This window comes from Exophiala viscosa, assembly GCF_022695815.1.
Source record: "Exophiala viscosa unplaced genomic scaffold EDD37scaffold_2, whole genome shotgun sequence".
NCBI classification, from domain to species: Eukaryota; Fungi; Ascomycota; class Eurotiomycetes; order Chaetothyriales; family Herpotrichiellaceae; genus Exophiala; species Exophiala viscosa.
This window is the reverse complement of record NW_026944354.1, coordinates 2307411-2320153: the sequence shown is the minus strand read 5'-3', so window position 1 is coordinate 2320153 and position 12743 is coordinate 2307411. Positions and strand designations below refer to the sequence as shown.

The 12743-nt window shown below is 51.5% G+C and overlaps 7 protein-coding genes across 7 annotated transcripts; 3 read left to right on the top strand and 4 right to left on the bottom strand.

The window, feature by feature from the left end:
- Positions 1-386: 386 nt before the first annotated feature.
- EDD37DRAFT_560346 (cation efflux family-domain-containing protein) lies at positions 387-1716 on the top strand (the record flags this gene model as incomplete). The annotated part of the gene is made up of 2 exons (XM_062813844.1): positions 387-960; positions 1010-1716. 2 exons carry the CDS (start codon positions 387-389, stop codon positions 1714-1716), a joined length of 1281 nt encoding a protein of 426 aa, XP_062673319.1.
- A 160-nt stretch (positions 1717-1876) lies between these two features.
- Positions 1877-4019, top strand: EDD37DRAFT_261524 (D-xylulose kinase A). Its single transcript, XM_062810830.1, has one exon. The coding sequence runs from the start codon at positions 1980-1982 to the stop codon at positions 3720-3722; it is 1743 nt and encodes a 580-aa protein (XP_062673318.1). The 5' UTR covers positions 1877-1979; the 3' UTR covers positions 3723-4019.
- On the bottom strand, positions 3931-4888 carry EDD37DRAFT_261543 (uncharacterized protein). The gene is made up of 3 exons (XM_062810832.1): positions 4748-4888; positions 4352-4684; positions 3931-4291 (listed from the first exon to the last, which is right to left on the bottom strand). Exons 1-3 carry the CDS (start codon positions 4827-4829, stop codon positions 4140-4142), a joined length of 567 nt encoding a protein of 188 aa, XP_062673317.1. The 5' UTR covers positions 4830-4888; the 3' UTR covers positions 3931-4139.
- A 237-nt stretch (positions 4889-5125) lies between these two features.
- EDD37DRAFT_647105 (uncharacterized protein) lies at positions 5126-5623 on the top strand (the record flags this gene model as incomplete). The annotated part of the gene is made up of 2 exons (XM_062817822.1): positions 5126-5344; positions 5420-5623. 2 exons carry the CDS (start codon positions 5126-5128, stop codon positions 5621-5623), a joined length of 423 nt encoding a protein of 140 aa, XP_062673316.1.
- An 829-nt stretch (positions 5624-6452) lies between these two features.
- Positions 6453-9147, bottom strand: EDD37DRAFT_261457 (Endonuclease/exonuclease/phosphatase). The gene is made up of 2 exons (XM_062810829.1): positions 7940-9147; positions 6453-7889 (listed from the first exon to the last, which is right to left on the bottom strand). Exons 1-2 carry the CDS (start codon positions 8994-8996, stop codon positions 6703-6705), a joined length of 2244 nt encoding a protein of 747 aa, XP_062673315.1. The 5' UTR covers positions 8997-9147; the 3' UTR covers positions 6453-6702.
- Positions 9148-9918: 771 nt separating this feature from the next.
- Positions 9919-10515, bottom strand: EDD37DRAFT_261438 (uncharacterized protein). Its single transcript, XM_062810828.1, has one exon. It carries the CDS (start codon positions 10376-10378, stop codon positions 10076-10078), a length of 303 nt encoding a protein of 100 aa, XP_062673314.1. The 5' UTR covers positions 10379-10515; the 3' UTR covers positions 9919-10075.
- A 137-nt stretch (positions 10516-10652) lies between these two features.
- Positions 10653-11826, bottom strand: EDD37DRAFT_560882 (D-isomer specific 2-hydroxyacid dehydrogenase; the record flags this gene model as incomplete). Its single annotated transcript, XM_062813858.1, has 3 exons — positions 10653-11253; positions 11303-11443; positions 11504-11826. The coding sequence occupies 3 exons, from the start codon at positions 11824-11826 to the stop codon at positions 10653-10655; spliced, it is 1065 nt and encodes a 354-aa protein (XP_062673313.1).
- Between the last annotated feature and the right edge of the window lie 917 nt (positions 11827-12743).

Here is a 12743-nt window from a genome sequence, read left to right as displayed (position 1 = left end):
AACTGTCTATTACGTATAGTCCGGGTCGCAGTCCACGACAGCGGTCACAGCACAGCTCGATCATGCTCCGCAACAACAATATGGGTTGAATTCCAAAGTTTACGATTTGCAGACTCGCCTTCCTGTTGGAGGTCGTTCCTTCCTTTTTCCTTTTCGCTTGCGCGTTCCAGCCCCAGATGCCGCTGACGCATTTCCTCCGCGCTGAAACGCGACACATGTCCCCTTGCCTAAGAAAGCATCTCAATCCCAGCCAAAAGCTCTTTACGAAAACATGCAGACTAGCAAGCAGCTATAGCGCCAATAGATCCTCATTTGCGATCCTGCAGCCCTCGAAGACCACGCTCCCTGCACTTTCGTCCGTTGGTGCTCACCGTTCACCCTTCCTAATGTCGACTACCCAGACTACGCAGTCCAGAAGCCATGCAGGACACTCTCATGGACATGGACATGCCCACGGCTCAGAGTATCTGACGTCCAAGAATAAAAATGATGCGGGAGTCAGAATCACACGAATAGGACTGTTTGTGAACCTGGGCATGGCCATTGGCAAAGGAATAGGGGGTTACGTCTTCAACTCTCAAGCACTGATTGCGGATGGTTTCCATGCGCTGACCGATCTCGTGTCTGACTTTATGACGCTGGCAACTATATCTTGGTCTTTACGACCCGCAACGTCACGCTTCCCGAGTGGCTATGGCAAGGTTGAGAGCTTGGGTGCCCTGGGCGTCAGTGGTCTCTTGTTGTTTGGCGGGATTGGCATTGGATTCAACGCTCTTGATGTGCTGTACTCGCAGTTCGTCGTTGACGCAGCGGCTGTGCACGCGCATGACCATGCCGAACATTCATCTGGCTTGTTTGGATTCCTTGGTCACAGTCATAGCCATGGAGGCGTACCTGACCTCAATGCTGCATGGCTTGCTGGAGGGTCGATTATCGTCAAAGAGTGGTTGTACCGTACTAGTAGGTGACACACCACAAGCCGTCTGTCAAGTATACTAACGTCTACCAGCCATGAAGATTGCCCGAGAACGCAAGTCCGCAGTTCTTGCCTCGAACGCCGTCCATCACCGAATCGACTCCCTGACGAGCATAGTAGCTCTTGCTACTATCGGAGGAGCACATGTATTCACTGACGCTTCATGGTTGGATCCTGTCGGAGGATTGATCATCTCGGCCATGGTCATAAGAGCTGGCTGGAGCAACACCAAGGCTGCTCTGCTTGAATTGGCCGATATCACGGTGGACAACGATGTCAAGTCTGCGGTACGGAAAGCCGTCACTCGAGCGCTGCAAGGTGACTCGGCCAAAGGCATCGCAGCTGTCGACTTTGGAAACGAGACAAAGATCAGAGATATCCAGGGTACCAAATCTGGTCAGAATTACCTTGTGGATATTGAGTTGGGCGTCCCGAAAGACTTCACGCTGCAACAGATGGAAAACATCGAGGAAGCCGTCCGAGAAAGGGCAGGCTCCAAAGTACGGGGAGTCCGACGTGTTCGAGTCAAGTTTGTCCCTGTGGATGATACTGAGATCACGCTTGCCAGCGACTTTATCGACCCAGACGTCAGTCCTAGAAGCAGTCCAGAGCCAGAGGACGAACGGGATCATGACCACGATCATGACCATGATCACGGCAAGGCGCACGCCAGAGGTGACGGTCATCAGCATCCCAATGGCTATGCGCCAACGACATCCAAGACCAAGAAAGATGCATAGAGACGTGTTTTCTTGCTCTCTGGATCCTCTGTGGACCTTTTCGGAATGTTCGGTGGTCAGTCCGCTCCACCACATCGACAGATCGATTTCAGGCTGATATCATACTGCCAAGATGACCACCGGAACCACGTATTTCCCCACCTTATTCGATCATAGCCATAACATCCTCGAAGGTTTCGCTACCTCTTATACAAGCTGCAACCGACCTACACGAAACACAGTCTGGGCTTGCTGTCAACCTGGATTGTGCGTCAACATCGGCCATGACATCCTCGGGACCTCTGTATCTGGGCTTCGACTTGTCCACCCAGCAACTAAAGGGGCTGGTCGTGGACAGCAGTCTCAAAAAGGTCCATGAAGCAAAGTTTGATTTCGACGCTGATTCCAAGGGTTTCGGTGTACAAAAAGGGGTATTGGTCAATGAAGCTGAACATGAAGTTTTCGCCCCTGTGGCAATGTGGTTGCAGGCCATCGACACTTTACTGGGGAGACTGAAGGACGATGGTCTCGACTTCAAACAAGTGAAGGGCATCAGCGGCTCAGGGATGCAGCATGGCAGCGTGTTCTGGAACGCAGATGCCGAGCAGTTGCTAAGTCAACTAGATTCGGACAAGACACTGCAATCACAGCTCGATGGTGCTTTCGCCCATCCTTACAGCCCCAACTGGCAAGATGCAAGCACACAGAAGGAGTGCGACGAGTTCGATGCCATTCTCGGTGGCGAACAACAACTAGCTCATGCAACTGGAAGTAAAGCACACCACCGCTTTACTGGGCCTCAGATACTGCGGTTTCAGCGGAACTACCCGGACAAGTACATTAAGACCTATAAAATCACTCTTGTTTCATCCTGGATCGCGACCATCTTTCTGGGCAAGTTTGCACCGTTCGACATCTCGGACGTCTGTGGCATGAACCTGTGGGACATCAAGGCTGGGAAGTGGAATGAGAAACTGCTCGAATTGGCGGCTGGTCCGTCTGGCGTGGATGCACTAAAAAAGAAGTTGGGTGACGTTCCTGAGGACGGCGGTATTCATCTCGGAACCGTCTCAAAGTACTTTGTACGCCGTCACGGATTCAGCGAGGACTGCACAGTTGTCGCGTCCACAGGAGACAATCCGTCAACTATCCTCGCACTACCACTCCGTTCCAACGACGCAATTGTCTCACTCGGCACGTCGACAACGTTTCTCATGTCCACCCAGGAATACAAACCCGATCCAGCCACACATTTCTTCAACTCGCCCACAACACCACGACTGTACATGTTCATGCTGTGCTACAAGAACGGTGGCCTAGCACGAGAGAAGGTCCGCGATGCCATCAATGCTAAGGCGGGTGTGTCAGATAAAAGTTCTTGGACGGAATTCGACAAGCATTTATTGTCTACGCCGCCGCTTGCACAGGGAGACCCTTCGAAGTCTGCTCATCTAGGCCTATATTTCCCGCGACCAGAAATCATCCCTCCCTTGCCTGTCGGCGAGTGGCACTTCACATACGACCTAGAAGCGAATAAGCTGTCGAGCGTCCGAAGTGTGCCACAGTCCCCAGAGCAAGATGCCCGAGTCATAGTCGAGTCACAGTTCCTGTCGCTGCGGCTGCGCTCAAAAGAGCTTGTCTCGTCGCCTGGTAAGGGGTTACCACCTCAACCACGCAGAGTGTACATGGTTGGCGGCGGCAGCCGAAACAAGGCTATCGCGAAAGTCGCGGGCGAAGTGCTCGGCGGCTCGGAAGGTGTGTTCAAGCTTGACGTCGGCGAGAATGCATGCGCGCTGGGTGCAGCGTACAAAGCCGTCTGGGCGATCGAACGGGCCAAGGGCGAGACATTTGAGGAACTCATCGGCAAGAGGTGGCGTGAGGAAGAGTTTGTGGAGAAGATCGCTGACGGGTACAATGCTGAGATATGGGAGAAATATGGCAAAGTCCTTGGACCGTTCCAAGATATGGAAAACGGACTGCTGCAGGAGCAAAAGAACGCCGGAAAAGGGGAACAAGGCCTAGTGTAAGGGGGCCTTCTTCTTCTTGTATAGTATAGGCCGCCTACTGGCTGAGGAATTGAAAAGTTGCCCAGCGGCTATGCTTTCTCCCGTACATGAACTAATACAGCTCCAGGTCGACCTTCTAAAGTTTACGTATGACAGGTTGCTTTTGTGCTACCGGACCAAGCATACACGAACATCCTGTATGCACCGTCTTCGCCCTTCTTGGACCAACGTATATCCAGGCAGCATAGGGAGCGCTGCAGGATCCTTGCTGGAGCGGTCTTGCTTGGGGAGCTGGTACATGTAGTGTCGAGAGAGGAAGCGGCTTCCAAAACACGAGCCTGAGAAAGGCTGCCCGGCATTATATTGTTTTCGTCGAACAAACATACAGCCCTGGTTCTTTCACCCCGATCTTCCTCGGCACGAGCAACATTCCATCTCTCACTTAAAGAACCGTCCCACCATATTACTCGCCAAATTCCTCGCAATACCCGAACCCATGAACGCAGTCCCAGCAAAACTCGAAGCCTGGCTGAACTTGTCGCAGCGGGAGAAAGCAACGGTGTTTGTAATGGTCAGCGCCAATGCGATAGCTTGGGATTTGTGTCAGTAACGGCGTTATGGGTAGTCCAAAAGTTGCACAGTAAACGTACCAATCGTGACCAACCAAATCAGATTCTGTAGCCTGACGAGCGCGAGCACGGCCAGCGCTACCCACAGGCCGGGCACGATGTACATGCTCAGCCAGAAGAAGCGTTTGTCCGTTTTGTTCTGGTCACGGCCCTCCTGTGGTGCGGACTCGAAGACCCAGTGGCTGTCGCCTGTTGAGGTGTTGACTTCGTTCCACCATCGTAGGCCCACGAGGCGCCGGCCAGCGATGTTCTTGAGGTAGTAGAAGTCGACAGACAACAAAAGTAGGGTGAGGATGAAGACGAGGACGAAGTTGCGGATGAATAGGACGCCGAAAAGGTACATTAGTAGACTGCCTGTGCTGTGTCAGTTCGTCGGAGGAGACGTGGTTGTCTGCACTGAGGAGTAGTTGCGCGTACCTATCCGAAAGCCCAAGTATGTGAGGAGGGTGATGGGGTGGTCACTGAGGCGCCAGTTGAGGGTGCCGGGCTCGTCCGCCATGCTGGACAGACTGCGTGTAGTTTGGCGAGGCTTTGTCTACAGTATCAGAGCAATGTTCGGAGTCGGGCTGAACAGGAGGAGCGAGTGCAGGCGCGTCGTCCCCAGAGAACAGATTGGCGGTCACGTGGACACGCTCATCGACTATGTGGATGTGCTGCTTTAAAGTTTTTGCGGCGAGACCGCGGTGCCGACATCTACTCCTCGAAGATGCCCTGCATTACTTACCTGTGTGGTGCGTGAAGATTTGCGGTTCCGTCGCGAGGAACAAGCCATATAGATGGCCGCGCCCACATAGAATGGAACCACCTCGTCCACGCCCAAGTCTGCCACCTAGACCTGCGGCGACACCAGCTCCTCCACAACGGTTCCAGGCCGCTCAAGATGCCGCCAACCATGCGCCCGGAGGCCGTAAGTTCAAGCCGTTGGTCTACGCTCTCGGTATTGCTGGCATAGCTGGGTCGGGGGCCCTGATCGGGGCAATCCTGAAGATGAGCGAGCAAGAGGAGACGGGAAAGGTATATATGAATTCCTACCCTGCACCAAGCGTCGAATGCCTGGGACAGATGATCTGACAGTGTGCATGAATGCAGGCCCGACACCAGCAGGCACAGACACAGCAGGGGCAACCAGTTCCGACAGACTACAGCAAGCCCATTCAGACTCTTGAGACGAAGCGGGGACATCTGATGACGCAGAAGATCCAGCTTGAGCGCAAAATCCAAGACCTGCACAAGTCACAGCACGAAAAGGCCGAGGAAGAGCAGATTAAGAAAGAGATAGGATTGAAGAGATGAGAGTCTGACTGTTTCTACGGCCACACAGATTCGGCAGGTCTTAAAACCAGGAAGGCCCATGCGACAAGGGATGTTGGTCTTGAATCTGCTCTACATCATGTATACGTCCAAAGGCGAAACACATGCCAGGTGGTGGCCGCTTCATACGGAATGAAACGACCCACAAGCGATGTCGGCAGCACGAGGAGTAGCATTGTCAACGACACTTGTGTTCTTGACATTGCAAACTACTCTTGATTGTGGAAGACTTCGACCAGGTATTCGACGATGATACAGACAGTAACGTGGCACGCTTGGCCATATTAATGACCACGACGATCACGACGTGCAGCTTGCACGATGATGAAGCGTGGCACACTGGTATGAATTCACAGATGCAATCATCACTAATAACTTGAGTGATACGGAGGCCTGGATGACGACGTTAAAGACATCCAACATACCAGGAGAGACAGGAGTCGCTGTGACGGAAGCACCAAGGTAGAGAGTATTTGTGTCCACGGCACAGGTTGTTAAGCATGCTAAAGGCTTATCATGCACGGAATGAAAGGTGCACAACCGTCTTGATTCCATGTCCATCCAAGTGACTTAAGCAAACAAAAGTCATAGCATACATGCAAAGACAGTTCCCCGAGAAGACAGCACACATGGACTCCATCCTTGTTCGATATACTCGGTTGCCTCCCCATAAAGTAGTACTTGCCCACACCACAACGTTGCTCGTTTTCACATCCCGTTCCATTTCCGATACCTCACACACGACCTCGCCCAGTCCGTGAACTCCAAACAGATGCTGACACCGTTTTCGTGCCGTGGTTGAGGAAGACGCCCATTGGTAGACGGCTGATTGCGGAGAGCGGAGAAACAAAGAGTACAGAGAAGATTCGTGGAATGTGAATTGTTTGTCAGTCAGGTCGCTCTCCACACCAAAAAGACGTTGTCCCAACGGCCATCCAGTCTGTTCCTGTTCTGTCGCCGACCCTGTCGAACCTCCCATCTTAGCGATGCTTATCGATAACGGCAGCACAGCAAGGCGGTGAGCCTCCCCTCCAATCTGGCATGTAGTTGGCTAGAAGACGCTATTTCTTGCCGGACGAGGGTCCGAAGTCAGCTTCGACAGCCTTTTGTGCTGTTCTCTGCTTCTCGACTTTGAATTGAGACACTATTGCGATATGGTCGCTTGGGAAATGGAAGTTAGGGAAGCCAGGAACCCGCTTCAGATACTCCGGGTCGATAGCGCCCAGAAGACCAACCACCCTCAGGCTAGTACTGGAGTACCAGATATAGTCCAGGACGTCGACAAAAGACGGTGTGTAATTCGTGAAGGGCATCTCGTTGTCAATGGCTCCGTACGATGATTTCAAGGTGAACGCATGTGACATTCCAGCGCGTGAGAATGCACCATAGTCGCGACCATCCAGATCGGCATGTTCAGCAATTATTCCCTTCTTCGTAAACAAGTCGTAAACGGCTGATCCCGATCCTGAGTTGAAATCTCCACAGATGATCATCGGTATCTGAGGACCGCTGGTGTATGATAACGATGGTCCAGGATCTGGGAGAGGAGCGTCTTCGGCATCTGAGAATCTGAACGCTTGCTTGTTCGTCGCAGGTGGGAACTTCGCGTATCTGTCCGCCAGTTTCGAAAGCTCCTCCATCAGGACGGCCGCTTGAATCAGTTTCACATCTTTGTAGGCTGGATCCCAGTAGATGTGGGCATTGACGACGATAGTTCGAGACCCTGTCACGCGGTTTTCCAAGAACACAACAGTGGCAATATCGTCTCTTTGCCAGACTCTGTTCAACATGTCCGCAGAAGCTTTTGCGCCTGGTCGTTCGACTGCCTTTCTACCAAGTACGAGATGTTGGGTGTCCAACACCATGTACTTCTTATCCTTCCAGAACGTGCCGCAGCCGTCAACGAACTTGGCCAGCTCGCCCAGAGTCTCGGCGCGACCCTTCTGTGCGAAATATCCTTTGTATCCAGAGATCGACAATTCGCCACGGAAGAACTCGTCATAAGAGGTTCGGTCCAATTCTTGCAAACACACTATGTCGGCATTTATTTCACGGATCTCTTCAAGGATGAGTGTTTTGCGGTAGCCCCAAGTCAGTACACGTTCCGGAACGTAGCCGTATTGCTGTTGCGTGGCATAACGGTCGCACAGAATGTTGTAATTCAATGCTTTGATCGTATCTTGCGAAGGATCGTCGTCAGAAACCTCCTCCAGTTGATGCCACTCTCTTTCTCGAGGAGGTGGAGGCTCTGTCTCGTGGTTAGCAAACATTCACACGAGAATTTGAGGAATGACAAACCTGGCATGCTCTCTCGCAAATGTTCTATCAGCTTTCTCGTTCCGCCTTCAGTGATTTTGTCGCGTTGCCCTTGTTCCAACGGATTGCCATAAACACCAAGTACTTCCAATTTGTACAAGAATCCGAGTTCATAACAGAGTGTTTGAATGTGGTTGTTGAAGAGCAGGAGTTGTTTGAGATTCGTCAACATTCCTATCTCTTCGGGCAGCTCGGTGAGTTGATTGAAGGAAACGTCGAGGTGCTCCAAGCCTTTCAAGCGTCCAATCTCCGGTGGTAGTGTCTCTAGCTGATTATATACAAGGTCGAGTCGTTTGAGAAAATGGTACGAAGTGTGGAACAGCACGGGAGAAAGTGCACACAGGCCCTGGCCGCCTAGATCAAGCTCATCCCAGGTTTGTCTGCCTGCACCGTTGCCGGAAGTTGTCGTATTTCGCGTGATGTCCGTTGACATATCCTCAGCAGCGGCTCCCAATGGCACATAGTTGACGCCCTTCGAGTGGTGTGCAACCGTACGTGCGCGCTGATTAGGCCCGTTGAGATCTTTGCTTTCTTCCCAGTACTGTTTCTGTTCCCGCCAGTGCTCATTGTCTGGTTCGTCCGCATCATCGTGAGGCGTTCCGTTGCCATTCCCATTCTGGAGATGTTCGTGCGCGTAGGAAGGAAGGTGGGGTGTAGAGGATTGATAACCGCCTTGTGAGAGATTCTGCTGATGACCCAAATGCGCCCCATGCTGGTGTTGTCCATGATGCTGATTCACGTGGTGTTGTGTATGGTAAGGTGGCTGGTATTTTGGTATGTGAATGTTTCCATGCCGCTGGTGACTCTGCGCACCGTTCATCATTCCATGTTGACCTTGATATCCATTCTGCGAGTACATGTTGAAATTGTGAGCAATGGAAGGATTTACGGGCGATCGTGAAGGCGACGGCGTGTCGTTGCTGAATGGTCTTCGGCCTGAAGGTGAGGATGCTCGGTTTTGGTTACGATGGGTAGTGTGTTGCGCAGGGTAGAATTGCCCGGCCCCAGGCTGATGGAACCGGAATGCACCATCTGCCATTTAACGTGGCAGATCTTGTTGACTTGACTGTGCTCGAGTCCGAACGAGAAATCGACGGCGCGACAGGAGCGGAGGGGTACGCAGGGCGTTATGAGTGAATGAGGATCGGGTGGAGGAGCAAAGTCTTCGTTTGTTACACATGAGATCCTTTCTGAGGAGCTCGATGTCGAAAGCCAGGCGGTGCAGAGGTCGAGATCAGTAGAGAGGCACCAAAGCGTGGATCTGGGGGTGGTGGGTAGATCTGAGGTCGCAATGATGGAATTGAGTGCGGCTCGAAGCTTTGAAGACAGTTGGCGCTCGGGGTTAGGGCCCGTGACAGGTGTTATCAGGCCAAGGGTATTTGTTGGTGGTCGACTGAATATTGAAAGTGATATACTCACAGATATCAATGGAGATGTTAAGTGAGCGAGTGAATTGAGAATGAGTTTTGCTTGGTCTTTTGCAAGGTGCAGCAGAAGGTCAGGACTCAGCGGAATCAGAGGGCAGCGGCACTTCACTTGGGGGTAAATCGCCATTCGCTATTCGACAGCCTTGTACCAGCCTCTATTTTCTTGGCAATGTTTTAGTGAATCGTCAGCCTCGTCAATTTATTACAACCGAACTCGAAGTAACACGCTTTCCATCACTGTATTCCCTACTAATCCAAGACTTTGACGAAACATCCTGTGCCATGAAAATACTGGACTTCAGGGCCGATTTTTGGCCTCTGTCAGGCTTTCTCAACGTAAATTTCCGGGGGCAGCTCGTCCGACGGCAGGTGCTGTAGTCCTTCAGCACACTAACCTCGCAGGCACCATCGTTTTTTTGGACGTTTGGATGCTCAGGAGGTGACATGGTGCTACACCGTCTGTATTGACGATGCGTGTGCTGGAGAACCTTAGCCACTTTCTAGAAGCTGTACCATTCCTTGAGATCCAGACCATCCCATCGTGTCGACTGGAAGCGCCAAGCGGTCCTCTGCAGACGACTGGTGGTTGCGGGAGCATTAGAAGAACTGGATTTGGAATGCGTTCCGGCCGTTTTGCCTTTGCAAGACATTGTCGCAAAGGAAATGTTGCAATAGCTGTGATACACACTTTTTACGAATAACGGTGCTTCATGGATCGGTACTTTTTGAGAAAGTAAAGGGCTTCAATCTCCTTCTTGACGAATTCCGCTCGCTTGATGCCTTGACGTATCTCTTCTTCGTCCTTGATGTGGGCCTTGGACATGAATGCTTTGTGTAGGCGTGGCTGAAAGTATTCATAACCTAGTGGGTAGTGTTTGCCCATCTCCAGGAGCTCTGTATAGCCATCAGCTTCTGTGAGGGGGTAAATTGGGGGACCATCAAATGATTGACCTTTGTATATGTTTATGACCTGCCTCCGCAATTCGGTAGACATATTGATCAGAATCTATGGCTTTTGCACATTGACGGTCATGATCATGATCATGTAGGGAGTTGCAATGAACCAGAGTGATCACGAAGGATGGTCACTTCTAGCATGACGTCTTTAACCAATGAACGCCGAGGCATCGGTCAGTTTTCTCCGATGCTTTCTCCAACACCTGTCCGTCCTTCTTCAACGTCAACGCAGAGTCTATGTGTTTGCCTGTTTGCCAATAAAGCCCATCCTTGCTCCATCTAAATGCAAGTGATTGAATGCGGTGGCCCTGCTAGTAATGCAACTCCTTATTGACTTTGTTCACAAATCCGTCGCCTTTGCCCAGCGCCGTAAGATTATGTTCGAAAATGTGTAGGATGCGGCTGAAGTGATTGACTGACATCCAACTCACGTGTGGAGTGATGAAGAGGTTTGGAGCCTTCCACAATGGATGGTCTTCCGGTAGCGGTTCCGGGTTTGTCACATCCATGGCAGCGCCGCGGATCATGCCTTTTTCCAATGCCTCGATCAAGTCGTCGGTTTGGACATGACCACCGCGCCCAACGTTACTCAAAAACGTCTTCTTCTTCGCCAGTATCTCGAACTGCTGTCGCGAGATGATGTTCCTTGTAGACGCTGTCAATGGTAGGCATATCACCAGAAGATCTAGATCTTGGTCCAAGAAGTTGTTGATGTCCTCCTTTGTCCTCCCGTGAAACCATTCGGAAGGGATAAGACCGTCCGGATCGCCGGTACCGGGTACGCAATAGCTGTCATCCTTGCGCGATTCTGGAGTAGGTTTCTCGCGGGCAGTGAACACGACCACATCCATACCCAGGGCCTTTGCAACATTGGCGCACTGACGGCCAATCGCTCCATATCCCAAGATGCCCCTGCGAAAGTGTTAAATCTTAAACATTGTAGCTCAACAAGTCAACTCACATTCGAAGGCTCCAGGAGTCCTGAAAGAGTGGCGCTTCGTGCATAGGCTCCCAGTAGCCCTCCTTCATATGAGCAGCATATTTTGGAAACTGATGCTGGTGTGATAGCCACGTCCCTATCACCCATTCTGCGATTTGAGGTCTTGTATGACATCGACATCAGCTGTCGTTGGCGTGTCATCTTAGTGATAGAGTGACTTACGGGTGGGCACCATTGGCAGTGCAAAAGATGACATTGGGATCTTTGTAAAACGGCGTTTCCGCCCAGTGATCTGCTCCCGCTGAGAGCATCTGCACAAAACGCAGCTTTGGCAAGGAGGTCACCTTGGGGATGTCAAAAGTCCATAGGATGGTGACATTGTCCCAAACCTCCTGTGGAAGTAAATCTGAGCCTGATACCACATTTTGCCAATGGACTTTGAGACCAGGAAATTTGGCTTCAAGCTCGGCAATGACTTTTTGTCTGGGGTCGCCAGGAAATTGTACTATGATAGTGTCCTGACTTAGGCCACCTTCTCCTTGCATAGATCCCATCGTGACAGGAGTAGGCAAGGGATGTGCTAAGGAGTCTCTGCTTATTGCCGAGAAATGTGATAGTAGTACTTGCTGCGCTAAACTCCATGCCATATCGCTTATCGTTCCCTAGTGGAGTAAAAGTACGGAGCAAGCCGTACATACAATTATTGCATTGTCTTCTGAGATCTTCAATCACAGCCCTGCATTGAATTCTCTCCAGTTTTCATGCAGGCCAGACGGATTGCTGTGCTGTGTGACTGTGGTTGACGTTGTTCAACTTCGGCAGCCGAAGCGCCCTCCGGCCAGAGACGACGCGATTTGATTCTAGTTCAAACCTACTCCATCCACCACATAAGCTTCAGAGACGCGATGTCAGATCTCACGCTGACCATCTTTCCCATCATGGGTGTTTGATATGCCGCACACTGACAAACCGTATTCGTATCAGAGGCATAACGGGATCGTCGCGTCCCGTGAAGTGAGCATGTCACTTTCTACATTTCAATGAGGGATCCTGCTCCCTTGAGTGGTCCAGCGAGCGACCTCCGCAGGCAAGACATCAACCCGAATGGTGGCCTGAAAGACTCCTTGGGAATCAGGAAATGATGAATGAGCTGGTGCGAGTTCGCAAACAATGGACCATTATGCAGTGTCGAGGTCTTGCCTGAATTGATCACAAATGACTCATTCCGACCGTCAGATATCACCATATACATTGCTACTTCAACGTATGTCTATTCTTGCCACGTCTGTTGCGTTCCTCTGGGCAATGGCTTACGCTGCTACGTCTTGATGAATGAAACCTTGCCGGGCCGGACTGTTGAAGCGCAAGGGCCATGAACGTCAAGGCTTTCATCTCGCCACATCCGCGCGGGAGGTCGCCCGCCCGTCGTGCACAAAAGTTGCTGGTAGGTCAGTGCTGAAGC

Coding starts and splice junctions, on each gene's coding strand:
- EDD37DRAFT_261524 (XM_062810830.1), top strand. CDS start 1,980: ATGACATCCTCGGGACCTCTGTATCTGGGCTTCGACTTGTCCACCCAG.
- EDD37DRAFT_261543 (XM_062810832.1), bottom strand. CDS start 4,829: ATGGCGGACGAGCCCGGCACCCTCAACTGGCGCCTCAGTGACCACCCC. Junction 4,685..4,747: donor ATACTTGGGCTTTCGGATAG/GTACGCGCAACT, acceptor GACACAGCACAG/GCAGTCTACTAATGTACCTT. Junction 4,292..4,351: donor GATTTGGTTGGTCACGATTG/GTACGTTTACTG, acceptor ACAAATCCCAAG/CTATCGCATTGGCGCTGACC.
- EDD37DRAFT_261457 (XM_062810829.1), bottom strand. CDS start 8,996: ATGGCAGATGGTGCATTCCGGTTCCATCAGCCTGGGGCCGGGCAATTC. Junction 7,890..7,939: donor TTTGCGAGAGAGCATGCCAG/GTTTGTCATTCC, acceptor ACCACGAGACAG/AGCCTCCACCTCCTCGAGAA.
- EDD37DRAFT_261438 (XM_062810828.1), bottom strand. CDS start 10,378: ATGTCTACCGAATTGCGGAGGCAGGTCATAAACATATACAAAGGTCAA.